Source organism: Lethenteron reissneri, unplaced genomic scaffold, assembly GCF_015708825.2.
Source record: "Lethenteron reissneri isolate LAM-NWPU_2019-01 unplaced genomic scaffold, ASM1570882v1 scaffold_1638, whole genome shotgun sequence".
Taxonomy (NCBI): Eukaryota; Metazoa; Chordata; class Hyperoartia; order Petromyzontiformes; family Petromyzontidae; genus Lethenteron; species Lethenteron reissneri.
The window spans coordinates 3,085,270-3,101,122 of record NW_026891375.1 but is presented as its reverse complement, the minus strand read 5'-3'; the positions used below and the strand labels follow the sequence as shown (position 1 = coordinate 3,101,122).

General features: G+C 57.2%; 1 protein-coding gene across 1 annotated transcript in view; it reads right to left on the bottom strand.

Annotated features, from left to right (window-relative positions):
* LOC133362969 (TRAF2 and NCK-interacting protein kinase-like) overlaps window positions 1-15,853 on the bottom strand; it is a gene marked incomplete at its 5' end in the record, with an annotated part of 37,190 nt that overhangs the window by 11,641 nt on the left and 9,696 nt on the right. Inside the window, 4 exons of the mRNA XM_061581947.1 lie at window positions 3,459-3,755; window positions 6,438-6,524; window positions 8,949-9,074; window positions 14,101-14,235. Of these exons, the coding sequence (XP_061437931.1) occupies window positions 3,459-3,755; window positions 6,438-6,524; window positions 8,949-9,074; window positions 14,101-14,235 (645 nt within the window). The remainder of the gene's footprint in view (window positions 1-3,458; window positions 3,756-6,437; window positions 6,525-8,948; window positions 9,075-14,100; window positions 14,236-15,853) is intronic.

Here is a 15,853-nt window from a genome sequence, read left to right as displayed (position 1 = left end):
GGGTTGGGGGAGGGTTTGCCGCTGGCACCGGCATATCGGCCACCGGCAAAAGACTTGCCGTGCGGACCGCCGCCGGTGACGCGGCTCAGATTCTACGCCTCGTGGGAGAAAAACGGCGCTATGAGATGTTAACTACCTCGCCTGGTGTACAGGAGGTCGTGGGTTCGATCCCGACCCTGACGCCTGCTACTGCTGTATATTTGGAGTTTGCGTGTCTCTCATCATCATCATCACAGTGGCTAGGAGATGTTGACTACTTCGCCTGGTGTACAGGTCATGGGTTCGATCCCAACCCTAACGATACCTGCTGTAGATTTGGAGTTTGCGTGTCTCTCTCTCTCTCATCATCATCATCACGGTGGCTAGGAGATGTTGACGACCTCAACTGGTGTACAGGGGGTCGTGGGTTCCGATCCAGACCCTGACGACGCCTGCTGCTGCTGTAGATTTGGAGTCTGCGTGTCTCTCTCTCATCATCATCATCATCACGGTGACTGGGAGATGTTGACTACTTCGCCTGGTGTACAGGAGTTCGTGGGTTCGATCCCAAACCCTGATGCCTCAAGTCGGCATGTCTCTCTCTCTCTCTCTCGCTCTCTCCGTGGTTGCGTGGATTTTTCTCCGGGTCATCCGGTTTTTCCCCCCTCCGCATTTAGAACGGACGTCACCAGCGACTGCCGCTGTAAATCGAAACAACAACAACAACAACACCACCAACACCCCGATACAAATGCGGTGGAGAGAGAAGCGGGGAGCAGCTGCCGTTGCGCGGGAAAGCACGGAAAGGATTTGCCCAAATCTTCTTTACAGCCAAAAATCGACGGGTCTTTTTTTCCTCTTCTGCAGAAGCGGTGAGCGTTGGTGAGCGTTGGTGATCGGCTTCACCGATGGCGGTGAGCGGCGGTGAGCGAGCGCCAGGGGGAAGAAACGTTGGGCCCCGGTTCAACAGCGTGTGCCGGGCAGCGTGCAACTAATGAGCCGACCGCGTCAGCCGACCGCCGCAGCTAAAGCGGTGAGAGTAGGGGGCGTTGGGAGTGGCGCGGTGGCGGTGACGGTGGCGGTGACGGTGGCGGTGGCGGGCACCAGCCGAGAGAAAAAAACCAAAAATGCCCACGGGCCCTGTCCGGTTGAGAAGGAAGGCCGGAACCCGTAGGGCTAGAGGGCCCCGAAAAAAATCACGAGCGGAGCAGGAAAGAGAAGGTGGAAGAAAGTCAGTCAGTCAGTCAGGAGGAGGAGGAGGAGGAGTGATGAGAGGCTCCATCTCCACCACGGGGCGGCGAGATTGGCCGTCACCGGCACACCTTGACGAGTCGGTCGAGGATTCCGCACGACTGCGAGCGGTGGCGCGCCGCCAGCGGGGCCGGCGCCGGCGGGGCTTTGCCGACGGCGCCGTCCGGCAAGAGGAGCTCCATGGAGGACCAGCGGCACGCGTCGGCGGCGCGCTGGCGCCCGTCGGCGAAAAACACGGAGAGATGTTAATGTCTAGATTTGAAGTCTTCTTCTTGGTTCTTTCGGTAAAGTCGTCACGTAGTAGGGAAGTAATAAAATAATAGAAATAAAACATAATAAGATACAATTCTCACGACGTTTCGGCCACAACGCAAGCAGCCGTCCTCAGGTGAAGAACGCTGTCTCTGTCTTATCGAAAGACCTGTTCTTCACCTGAGGACGGCTGCTTGCGTTGTGGCCGAAACGCCGTGAGAATTGTTCTATTTTGTTTTATTTTTATTATTTTATTATTTCCCTTCTACGTGACTTTACCGAAAGAACCAAGAAGATGAATCCCTGCAGTCACGAAAGCTTTAAATCGAATTCTAGATTTGAAGCTTTCGTGACTGCAGGGATTCATCTTCTTGGTTCTTTCGGTAAAGTCACCGTGTGGGTAAATAAAAATTTGTTATTTTATTTTTATTAATTTTTATTTAAGTTTTTTACTTACGTGACTTTACCGAAAGAACTAAGAGTACGGAGAGACGTGGTACGGGGGGGGAGAGACACACCACGCCGTGAACACGAAGAGACACGCCGGGTGAGGTGGGGGGGGGAGTCGCGACGCCGGAGAGGAGAGCCAACACCCTGGCATGACACACGTGACGCACACACACACGTGTGACGGACACACGCGTGACGCACACACACACACGTGACTGACACGCGCGTGACGCACACACGTGACGGACACACACGTGACGCACGCACACACGTGACGGACGCACACGTGACGCACGCACACGTGTGACGGACGCACACGTGACGGACACACACGTGACGGACACGCACGTGACGGACACACGCGTGACGGACACACGCGTGACGGACACACGCGTGACGGACACACGCGTGACGGACACACGTGACGGACACGCGCGTGACGGACACGCGCGTGACGGACACACGCGTGACGGTCACACGTGACGGACACACGCGTGACGGACACACGTGACGGACACACGTGACGGACACACACACGTGACAGACACACACGTGACGGACACGCGCGCACGGCGCTATTGCCAACAACGACCGCCGCGCTCGTGCCAAGCTGGGTGCACGTCGGGGGCCTTGAGGTGCGGGAGGGCTCGCTTGCCGCTGCCGGCAGCGGAGCACGGCGCCGGACGCAGGTGCCGTGAGTTGACTGGCCGAGATGACCGGCTAACACCGCAGCCGGCGAATAACACGCACACCACTAACATTTCAGCCGGCGAATAACACGCACACCACTAACACCGCAGCCGGCGAATAACACGCACACCACTAACACCACTAACACCACTAACACCGCAGCCGGCTAATAACACACACACCACTAACACCACTAACACCACTAACACCGCAGCCGGAAAAAAACACGCACACCAGCTAACACCACAACCAACCACACACACCACTAACACCACGACCAACCACACACACCACAACCAACCACACACACCGCTAACACCACAACCAACTACACGCACCGCTAACACCACAACCAACTACACACACCACTACCATCACCACAACCAACCCATGCACACACACTTACCCACCCACACACACCCACCCACCCGACACTCCACACACACACACACACACCCACCCACACACCCACCCACCTACACACTCACCCACCCACACACTCACCCACCCACCCACTCACCCACACACCCACACACCCACACACCCACCCACTCACCCACCCACCCACACACCCACACACCCACCCACACACCCACCCACCCACTCACCCACCCACTCAACCACCCACTCAACCACCCACTCAACCACCCACCCACTCACGCACTCCACCCACACACCCACCCACCCACCCACTCACCGGACACTCCACCCACACACCCACCCACCCACCCACTCACCACCCACTCACCGGAGACTCCACTCACACACACACCCACACACCCACCCACCCACTCACCCACCCACACACCCACTCCCACACATGCGATGTCACCCACCTCTCTGGCCCACGCCGGCTTCTCGCTGGGGTTGTGGTTCTGGTAGTGATACAGCTGCTGCTGCTGCTGCAGCTGCTGCTGCTGATTGGCGTGGGCCGCAGCCGCCGCCGCTGCCGCGGTGGTGGCCGGCGCCGCCGCACCGGTTGCCTTGCCGACGCCGCCGCCACCGCCGCCACCGCCACCACCACCACCACCCTGCACCTGCTGCAGCTGCTTGAGGTAGGCCTGCTCCTGCTGCAGGCGCCGGTGCAGCTTCTCGGCCTGAAGCTGCTCCTCCATCTGCTTGCGCTTGTACTCCTGTGGGGGCGGGGGGGGGCGGGGCGGGGGGAGGGGCGGGGGGCGGGCGGGGGGGGGGGGGCGACACGCGGGATGACGGCGTGGCGGGCGGCAAGGCACGGCGCGCGTACGGCACCGTGCGCGGTGGTGGTGGTGGTGAAAGGTGGTGGTGGTGAAAGGCGGTGGCGATGAAGGCGGTGGTGGTGGTAGTGGTTGTGAAGGTGGTGGTGTTGGTGAAAGGCGGTGGTGGTAGTGGTTGTGAAGGCGGTGGTGGTGAAGGTGGTGGTGAAAGGCGGTGGTGAAAGGCGGTGGTGGTGAAAGGCGGTGGTGGTGGTGAAAGGCGGTGGTGGTGGTGAAAGGCGGTGGTGGTGGTGAATCCGGTGGCGGTGGTGGTGAAAGTGGTGGTGGTGGTGGCGGTGGTGAAGGTGGTGGTGGTGGTGGTGAAGGTGGTGGTGGTGGTGTACGAGGTGGTGGTGGCGGTGGTGGTGGTGGTGAAGGTGGTGGCGGTGTTGAAGATGGTGGTGGTGGTGGCGGTGGTGAAGGTGGTGAAGGTGGTGGTGGTGGTGTACGAGGTGGTGGTACACATCGCCCGGCAAGGGACACCACATTTGACGCACGCACTTTGGTGTACACACAACGTGCAGGGCACAGGAGGTACAAACAAAGACAAAGATCCCCCGTATAGCCTGTGACAGACTGTAGGGGCAAGTGCTGTTTGCGAGCACCTATTGAAGGCCGGCGCTGTGGCACACGAGGGGGTGGTCAAACACCCCCAGCCGCCTTTGTCTCCCCAGTGGCGATGTTTACTACACCACCGCTACACCAGGTACTCATTTGAGGCCGAGTCGACCTAGGGGAGGCCCGGGACCGGTTCAGATAATCGTCGCCGGTGTTGGCCGTGAGCGGGAATCGAACTCGGGTCGCCGGGTTCGCAGCGTAGCGCTAACCGCAGCGCCACCGCTCCTCGCTAGAAGCTGCACACACAGCAACCACAAACTACACATCCAGTAAGCATAACAAGATGACATTGCACACGACACACACAACACAACACCAAACGGTACACACACACAAAGCAGACACTACACACGACCACACACTAAACAAAGGGGACACACACACTACACACATCACACTAAACACTACATACACACACACCACACTAAACACACACACCACACTAAACACACACACCACACTAAACACACACACTACCACACACACTACACACACACACTACACACTACACCACTACACACACTACACACACACACACTACACACACTACACTACACACACTACACTACACACACTACACACACACTACACACACACTACACACACACTACACACACACTACACACACACTACACACAACACACTACACACTACACACACACTACACACACACACTACACACACACACTACACACACATCACACACATCACACACACATCACACACACACACACTACACACACGGCAAGCCCTACGGGCACTGCGTGACCGCGGTTGCACGGCCCGCCAACGGCAAGCCCGGTGACCCCCGGCGTGCCCGGTGACCCCCGGCGTGCCCGGTGACCCCCGGCGTGCCCGGTGACCCCCGGCGTGCCCGGTGACCCCCGGCGTGCCCGGTGACCCCCGGCGTGCCGGTGACCCCCGGCGTGCCCGGTGACCCCCGGCGTGCCCGGTGACCCCCGGCGTGCCCGGTGACCCCCGGCGTGCCCGGTGACCCCCGGCGTGCCCCGTGACCCCCGGCGTGCCCCGTGACCCCCGGCGTGCCAGGTGACCCCCGGCGTGCCCGGTGACCCCCGGCGTGCCCGGTGACCCCCGGCGTGCCCCGTGACCCCCGGCGTGCCAGGTGACCCCCGGCGTGCCCGGTGACCCCCGGCGTGCCCGGTGACCCCCGGCGTGCCCGGTGACCCCCGGCGTGCCCGGTGACCCCCGGCGTGCCCGGTGACCCCCGGCGTGCCAGGTGACCCCCGGCGTGCCCCGTGACCCCCGGCGTGCCCGGTGACCCCCGGCGTGCCCCGTGACCCCCGGCGTGCCCGGTGACCCCCGGCGTGCCCCGTGACCCCCGGCGTGCCCCGGTGACCCAAGGGGCCGTGCGGGGTGGAGCAGGAGGAGCAGGAGGAGTGCAGAGGGCGGCAGAGGAGAGATGCTGACGGGGGGTAGTGGTGGTGGTGGTGGTGGTGCAGCCGGGGAGAGTACAATGCGTGCGCGTGTGTACGCACACAGCGCGCACGCAGTGTGTACGCGGCGTGCGCACACGCTGTGTGAGTACACGCTGTGTGAGTACACGCTGTGTGAGTACACGCTGTGTGAGTACACGCTGTGTGTACACACAGAACTACACACCGAGTACACGCTGTCTGCACACTGCGTGTACACAGCACGTACACTGTGTGAGTATACACGCTGTGTGAGTGCGTTACCAGCAGTAGCGCCTGCTCGTGCAGCAGCTGAGTACACACTGTGCGAGTACACGCTGTGTGAGTACACACTGAGTACTCGCTGTGTGCGTTACCAGCAGTAGCGCCTGCTCGTGCAGCAGCTGTGAGTACACGCTGTGTGAGTACACGCTATGTGAGTACACACTGAGTACTCGCTGTGTGAGTACACGCTGTGTGCGTGCTGTGTACACGCTGTGTGTACATGCTGTGTGTGTGAGTACACGCTGTGTGTACTCGCTGTGTGCGTTACCAGCAGTAGCGCCTGCTCATGCAGCAGCTGCTGCTGCAGGATTTCGAGCTGCCTCTGCTCCTCCTCTAGCTGCCTCCGAATGTACTCCTGGCGGCGGCGCCACGGCACGGCACAACCGTGCCACGGCACACCACAACCGTGCCACGCCACGTAACACGCAACACCACGGCACAACCATGCCACGGCACACCACGCCACGTAACACGCAACACCACGGCACAACCATGCCACGGCACACCACGCCACGTAACACGCAACACCACGGCACAACCATGCCACCGCACACCACGCCACGTAACACGCAACACCACGGCACAACCATGCCACGGCACACCACGCCACGTAACACGCAACACCACGGCACAACCATGCCAGGGCACGCCACGCCACGTAACACGCAACAAGACGGCACGGCACACCACGCCACACCGTGCCACGCCACGTCACGGCACGTAACACGCAACACCACGGCACACCGTGCCACAGCACGCCACGTAACACCATAACCATGCCACGGCACGGCACGGCACACCGTGCCACGCCACGTGACACCGAGTCACACCGGTGAGCACGTACAGTGGTGACAGTGGTGGTGGGTGCGGTGGTGGTTGTGGTGGTGACAGTGGTGGTGGTTGTGGTGGTGGTTGTTGTGGTGGTAGGTTATGGTGGTGGTTGTGGTGATGGTGGTTGTGGTAGTTGTGGTGGTGGTGGTAGTGGTGGTAGTGGTGGTGATGGTGGCGGTTACGGAGGCGGTGATGGTGGTGGCATTGAAAGTGGCGGTGGTGATGGTGGTGATAGGGGCGATGGTGGTTGTGGTTTTGGTGACGGTAAAGTGGTGCGGTGGTAGTTTTTCGGTGAAGGGGATACGGCGGTGGTTGTGGTGGTTGTGGTTGTTGCGGTGGTGGTTGTGGTTGTTGTTGCGGTGGTGGTGGTGGTTGTTGTGGTTGTGGTGTACACCAGCCGGGCGCCAGTCATTCAAAATAAACAAAACAGCGAAGACACGGACAACGGAGGTGGACAGGAGACAGACAGAGACACAGAGAGACACACAGAGACACATAGACACACACACACAGAGACACACAGACACACACAGACAGAGACACACAGAGACAGACAGAGAGCAGGCGAGAGACAGAGACACACAGAGAGACACGGGGACGCAAAGAGACACACAGACACACAGAGACAGACACACACAGACACACAGAGACAGACAGAGACAGACAAAGACACACAGAATGTATCCATGGCAGGCAGGGCAGGAGGAGGAGAGGGAGGGAGAGAGGGGGAGGGAGAGACAGAGGCAGTGCCCAGTGAGAGCCGTCACGTTGTCACCGCCACCACCACCGCTGCCACCACCACCACCACCGCCGCCACCGCCACCGCCACCGCCACCACCACCACCGACAACGCCGCCACCGCCGCCACCGCCGCCACCGCCGCCACCACCACCGCCGCCACCGCCGCCACCACCACCCAAACGTCCTTCGGTTCGTTGCCGGCGTGCCGCATCCAGTGACCCCCCCCCTCACGTGACGCTGTGGTTCAACCCCCACCACGACCTCCCGTACCGCAGGAAAGGTTGTCAACATCTCGCCCACAGCGCACGGTCTCACGGACACTCACGCACGCTCACTCGCGCACACTCACTCACGCACACTCACGCACACTCGCTCGCGCACACACGCACGCTCACGCACACACGCTCGCGCACGCACGCTCACGCACACACGCTTGCGCACGCACGCTCACGCACACACGCTCGCGCACACTCACTCACGCACACTCACGCACGCTCTCTGGCGCACACTCACTCACGCACGCTCACGCACACTCACTCACATAGTCACGCACTCACGCACGCACGCTCACACACCACTCATGCACACACGCACACTCTTAATAATCTTCACGCCACCCGGCACACCACATCAAGTCCCCCGCTCGCTGCAGCTGTGGCTACGGCGAGTCACGTGCCGCCCAACTCGGCGGCAGCGCGCTAACCGCTGTGCCACTCATCCCTCGCACTCCACCCGGTGAGCCGGCGACCTTGTCAGCCGGTGACCCTATGACCCTGTGACCCTATGACCCTATTACCTGGTGATCTGGTGACCCTATGACCTGGTGAGCCGGTGACCCTATGACCCGGTGACCCTATGACCCTGTGACCCTATGACCTGGTGAGCCAGTGACCCTATGACCCGGTGGCCCTATGACCCTATTACCTGGTGATCTGGTGACCCTATGACCTGGTGAGCCGGTGACCCTATGACCCTGTGACCCTATGACCTGGTGAGCCAGTGACCCTATGACCCGGTGGCCCTATGACCCTATGAGCCGGTGAGCCTATGACCATGTAACCCTATGACCTGGTGACCCTATGACCTGGTGACCCTATGAACTGGCGAGCTGATGAACCTGTGACCCTGTGACCCTATGACCTGGTAAGCCAGTGATCCAATGACCCTGTGACCCTATGACCCTTAGAGTCGGTGACCCCGGGCGGACCTGCTGCTCGCGCTCGGCGATGCGCCGCTCCTCCTCCTCTCGGCGCCGGCGCTCCAACTCCATCCGGCGCAGTTCCTCGTCTCGGCGCTGCTGCTCCCGGCGCAGCTCCCGGTCGCGCCGCTGCCTCTACACCGTCACCACCACCACCACCACCACGTGTGTGTGTGCGTGTACACGTTGTGTGTGTGTGTGTGCAGCTCCCGGTCGCGCCGCTGCCTCTACACCGTCACCACCATCACCACCACCACCACGTGTGTGTGTGTGTACACGCCGTGTGTGTGTGTGTACACGCCGTGTGTGTGTGTGTACACGTGTGTGTGTGCGTGTACACGTGTGTGTGTGCGTGTACACGTGTGTGTGTGTGTACACGCCGTGTGTGTGTGTGTACACGCCGTGTGTGTGCGTGTACACGTGTGTGTGTGCGTGTACACGTGTGTGTGTGTGTACACGCCGTGTGTGTGTGTGTACACGCCGTGTGTGTGTGTGTACACGCCGTGTGTGTGTGTGTACACGTGTGTGTGTGCGTGTACACGTGTGTGTGTGCGTGTACACGTGTGTGTGTGCGTGTGTACGTGCCGTGTGTGTGTGTACACGCCGTGTGTGTGTGTGTACACTCAGAGTGTGTGTACACTGTGTGTGCGTACACACTGTGTGTGTACACGCCGTGTGTGTGTGTGTGTACGTGCCGTGTGTGTGTACGTGCGTGTACACGCTCCGTGGCGCGCGTGCATACACCGCATCCACTCAACTCCCGTGGTGCCCACTCCGGCGCCACGCCGCGCGACTCCCCCGACTCCCCAACGCGGCGCCCGCTGGTATTTACCAGGGCCGCCGACTAAAACGTGGCCGCAATTCGAACCGGCAACGTCCGCATCGTCGAGAGACGGGGCGCCGATGGCGCCGTGGAAGGCGAAGATGAATCCGCGACAGAGCGGACGAACCATCGATGCGCACTCGTAAGGTTTTTCGGTAAAGTCACGTAGGTAAAAAAATTTAATAAGAAAAATATTTTTGAAATAGTAACACTGATAATTGTTTTTAAATCCTTTACATTAAGTTCGCTTGCTTGCTTACGACCGTGCAAATCTTTCGGTAGTTTTTTAACCCACTTCCCGTGATCCAATCGAGCTGACATTTTGCACACAGACTCGTTGTGCATGACAATTAATGTTCGTGAAATTTTTTTCCCAAAATTTTATACTTTTTAGGACAAAAATATATTTAATTACCAATTGCTTAATGGTGCAATGCAATCATCTGACCCATAGGTGGCAGCCATCTCAAGCCAGAGGACGAGAGGACTCTAGCCGCCACGCATATAAAGGATTTATAGTGAAAAACTTTGTTTTAACGGGTTATACTTGTTTTTACCCTTCTATCTGGCAACAAAACTGACACCTTTTTTTACGAGGAGTCATGTTTGCATTGACCACAATACCTGCGGTCGTAATGCAAACAAAAAACACAACTCTGATAATGTTTGTGCACCGTCCTTGAAGTTTATTGGTCCACACCCGAGACAGCTTTCCTTAGAGCCTAGTCTCACATGGTGTTGGACCAGATGACGCCAAAAGGCACACAACTCAAAGACAATGCACCATCAGAGTATGAGAGCTCGGGGTAAGCACTTACACCATTGGAACCTCATTTGCCAGTAAAAATATATAATTGTTTTTTACCCTTCTATCTGGCAACAAAACTGACACCTTTTTACGAGGAGTCATGTTTGCATAGACCACAATACCTGCGGTCGTAATGCAAACAAAAAACACAACTCTGAAAATGATATGCACTGTCCTTGAAGTTGATTGGTCCACACCCGAGACAGATTTCCTTAGAGCCTAGTCTCACATGGGTTGGACCAGATGACGCCAAAAGGCGTAACAAAAAGGTGTCAGTTTTGTTGCCAGATAGAAGGGTAAAAAAAACAATCATCGTATATTTTACTGGCAAATGAGGTTCCAATGGTATAATAACACTGGTCAACAAAAAAACAAAATCTGGCCTGGACTTTTGCAGCTGTTCTAGACTAATTTCAGGGTGCTGATTCCAAATCTGATCTCAGATTTGCTCTATCACATCTCATTTTTATGCTATCGGCATACCCCATTTTCATTGATTTTACCCGAAATTAACTCCGTCACTTACGATTGCAAGTTGTTGCGAGTCAGTGACTGCTTTAGTGTTAAAATATGGTGCTGTATTTTTAGGATAGTGTGTTTAAAATATCATTGTATGTAGATATCCACATTTATTTAATATTTTTCTTCTGCAGTTTTTATTGAAAATGCAATATTTGATATCTCAAAAACCTGATGTGATAGACTAAAAACTGATGCCAGATTTGGAATCGGCACCCCCCAAAATTACATTAACACCGTTGGAATACCTCATGCCAGAAAAAGTGTGTTGACCAGTGTAATAGAAATAAAATAATAAAAATCACGACGTTTCGGAGGCAACACAAGGCTTCCACAAGTAGCACTAATCCCATATTTGCATTTCCCATAAATATGCTAAATTCCTCTTGATATGCAAATTCCTTTGTCAAGGCGCTCTTCCCCCTCTAACCCAGCAGCTTAAATATACGCTGCCAAGCTTGGTGGTGCTCATTCAGACGCTGTCTTTCCGACAGACCTATTCTTCACCTGAGGACGGCTGCTTGCGTTGTGGCCGAAACGTCGTGAGAATTGTATTTTATTATGTTTTAATTTTATTATTTTATTATTTCCCTTCTACGTGACTTTACCGAAAGAACCAAGAAAGAAGTCTCCGTCATCAGGTGTGACCGTCACAGCTCGATTTACCGTCTCAAGCGAGGCACGGATCAAATCTGACGTGTTCAACGCACGCGCCGGCCGATGTGTTCGAGCGCCGATCGAGCACCGATTCAAAATCGATTGCGTGAATAATCAAAGCCTTGGAAATTAATCAAAGACGGAAACTTTCCCAACGGATCGGGCAGAGGGAAAACGTGGAAGCGGATCGAGGAGGAGGAGGAGGAACCGGGAGTTGGATTGACGTGGACACGGGAAAACCAGGAGCGGAAGTGGCTTCGATGAAAGCGGGAACGGAGACGGAGCGAGGAATGGAGTAGAGCGGAAGGGACACGTAGCACGGAAGCCATGATCACAATCACGCGCACACCATGATCACAATCACGCGCACGCCATGATCACAATCACGCGCACACCATGATCACAATCACGCGCACGCCATGATCACAATCACGCGCACGCCATGATCACAATCACGCGCACGCCATGATCACAATCACGCGCACGCCATGATCACAATCACGCGCACGCCATGATCACAATCACGCGCACGCCATGATCACAATCACGCGCACACCATGATCACAATCACGCGCACGCCATGATCACAATCACGCGGTGATTAGCTCAGCACAGACACACGTGATAACAGTCAGCGCGCACACACAAACGTGATTGATTACAATCAGCGCACACACATGATTGATTACAATCAGCGCACACACGTGATTGATTACAATCAGCGCACACACGTGATTGATTACAATCAGCGCACACACGTGATTGATTACAATCAGCGCACACACGTGATTGATTACAATCAGCGCACACACGTGATTGATTACAATCAGCGCACACACGTGATTGATTACAATCAGCGCACACACGTGATTGATTACAATCAGCGCACACACGTGATTGATTACAATCAGCGCACACACGTGATTGATTACAATCAGCGCACACACGTGATTGATTACAATCAGCGCACACACGTGATTGATTACAATCAGCGCACACACGTGATTGATTACAATCAGCGCACACACGTGATTGATTCCAATCAGCGCACACACGTGATTGATTCCAATCAGCGCACACACGTGATTGATTCCAATCAGCGCACACACGTGATTGATTACAATCAGCGCACACAAACGTGATTGATTACAATCAGCGCACACAAACGTGATCACAATCAGCGCTCGTACGTGATTACAATCAGTGCGCACACCTGATCACAATCAGCACTCACACATGCGCTGATAGGAACGGCACACGTGATGTTGGTCAGCACACGCGTGATCACACTGACACACACACACGAGATTACAATCACACATCAACTACAAGCACCAGCACACGTGACACAAGCACCAGCACACGTGACACAATCACCAGCACACGTGACACAAGCACCAGCACACGTGACACAATCACCAGCACACGTGACACAAGCACCAGCACACGTGACAAGCACCAGCACACGTGACACAAGCACCAGCACACGTGACACAAGCACCAGCACACGTGACACAAGCACCAGCACACGTGACACAAGCACCAGCACACGTGACACAAGCACCAGCACACGTGACACAAGCACCAACACACGTGACACAAGCACCAGCACACGTGACACAAGCACCAGCACACGTGACACAAGCACCAGCACACGTGACACAAGCACCAGCACACGTGACACAAGCACCAGCACACGTGACACAATCACCAGCACACGTGACACAATCACCAGCACACGTGACACAAGCACCAGCACACGTGACACAATCACCAGCACACGTGACACAATCACCAGCACACGTGACACAAGCACCAGCACACGTGACACAATCACCAGCACACGTGACACAATCACCAGCACACGTGACCACTCGGACAGACAACGGTGGCTCTGGGCAGTGACAATGGCACAACACAAACAAACATGGCCCTGGGGGAGAGGGGGGGAGGGGGGGAGGTGTCTAGGAGTGGGGGTCGTGGGGGTCTTGGGGGGAGGGGAGAGGGTCTTGGGGGGAGGGGAGGGGGTCGCGAGGGGGTCGCGAGGGGGGGGGGGAAGGGGTCTTGGGGGGAGGGGAGGGGGTCTTGGGGGGAGGGGAGGGGGTCGCGAGGGGGGGGGGAGGGGGTCTTGAGGGGAGGGGAGGGGGTCTTGGGGGGGGGGAGGGGGTCTCGAGAGGGGAGGGTGTCGTGGGGACAACGACGACGACGACTACAACAGACGACCCTACAGACACTGCACTAGACGCTCCCACAGGCTGCGTCACAGAGCCTGTAGTGCAGGCCGCAGCGCCCCCCCCCCCCGTGCCCCCCCCCGGGCCCCCCCCCCGTGCCCCCCCCCGTGCCCCCCCCCTCACCTCCTCGAGGCGTCTGCGCTGCTCGCGCTCCTGCTCGATGCGCTTGTGCCGCTCGGCCAACATCTGCTGCTGCTTGTGCCGCTCCTGCGCCGCCTGCATCAGCTGCTGCTGCCGCCGCTGGGCCTCAGAGTTCTCCTGCCGGGGGGGGGGGGGGGGGGGGTGTAGTGTCACTGTGTGTGAGTCACTGTGTGTGTGTGTGTCACTGTGTGTGTGTCACAGCATCTGCTGCTGCTTGTGCCGCTCCTGCGCCGCCTGCATCAGCTGCTGCTGCCGCCGCTGGGCCTCAGAGTTCTCCTGCCGGGGGGGGGGGGGGGGGGGTGTAGTGTCACTGTGTGTGAGTCACTGTGTGTGTCACCGTGTGTGTGTCACTGTGTGTGTGTGTCACTGTGTGTGTGTCACAGCATCTGCTGCTGCTTGTGCCGCTCCTGCGCCGCCTGCATCAGCTGCTGCTGCCGCCGCTGGGCCTCAGAGTTCTCCTGCCGGGGGGGGGGGGGGGGGTGTAGTGTCCCTGTGTGTGAGTCACTGTGTGTGTCACTGTGTGTGTGTCACTGTGTGTGTGTGTGTCACTGTGTGTGTGTGTGGGGAGCAGTAGTGTAGCGGTTAGCGCGCTGCGCTATGAACCTGGCGACCCGGGTTCGATTCCCGCTCACGGCCATCACCAGTGACGATTATCTGAACCGGTCCTGGGCCCCCCCTAGGTCGACTCAGCCTTAAATGAGTACCTGGTGCGGTGTGTAAACATCGCCACTAGGGAGACAAAGGCGGTCGGGCGTGGTGCTGGCCACCCACCCCCTCGTGTACCGTTCCGGCCTTCATAGGTGCTCGCTAACAGCACTTGCCCCTACAGTCTGTTCAGGCTACACGGGGGATCTTTGTGTGTGTCTGTGTGTCACTGTGTGTGTGTCACTGTGTGTGTCACTGTGTGTGTGTGTCACTGTGTGTGTGTCACTGTGTGTGTGTGTCAGTGTGTGTGTCACTGTGTGTGTGTCACTGTGTCAGTGTGTGTGTCAGTGTGTGTGTCACTGTGTGTGTCTGTGTGACTGTGTGTGTGTCTGTGCGTGTGTCTGTGCGTGTGTCTGTGCTTGTGTCTGTGCGTGTGTCTGTGTGTGTGTCTGTGTGCCTGTGTCTGTGTGCCTGTGTCTGTGTGTGTGCCTGTGTCTGTGTGTGTGCCTGTGTCTGTGTGTGTCTGTGTGTGTCTGTGTGCCTGTGTCTGTGTGTGTGTCTGTGTGTGTGTGTGTCACTGTGTGCGTGTGTGTCACTGTGTGTCACTGTGTGTGTGTCACTGTGTGTGTGTGTGTCACTGTGTGTGTGTCACTGTGTGTGTCTGTGTCTGTGTGTGTGTCTGTGTGTCGGTGTCTGTGTCTGTGTGTCTGTGTGTCTGTGTCTGTGTGCCTGTGTCTGTGTGTCTGTGTGTCGGTGTCTGTGTGCCTGTGTCTCTGTGTGTCTGTGTGCCTGTGTCTGTGTGTCTGTGTGTCGGTGTCTGTGTGTGTGTGTGTCTGTGTGTGTGTGTGTCTGTGTGTGTGTCTGTGTGTGTGTGTGTCTGTGTGTGTGTGTCTGTGTGTGTGTGTGTCTGTGTGTGTGTGTGTCTGTGTGTGTGTGTCTGTGTGTCTGTGTCTGTGTGTGTCTGTCTGTGTGTGTCTGTGTCTGTGTGTGTGTCTGTGTGTGTCTGTGTGTGTGTGTCTGTGTGTGTGTGTCTGTGTGTGTGTGTCTGTGTGTGTGTCTGTCACTGTGTGTGTCTGTCACTGTGTGTGTC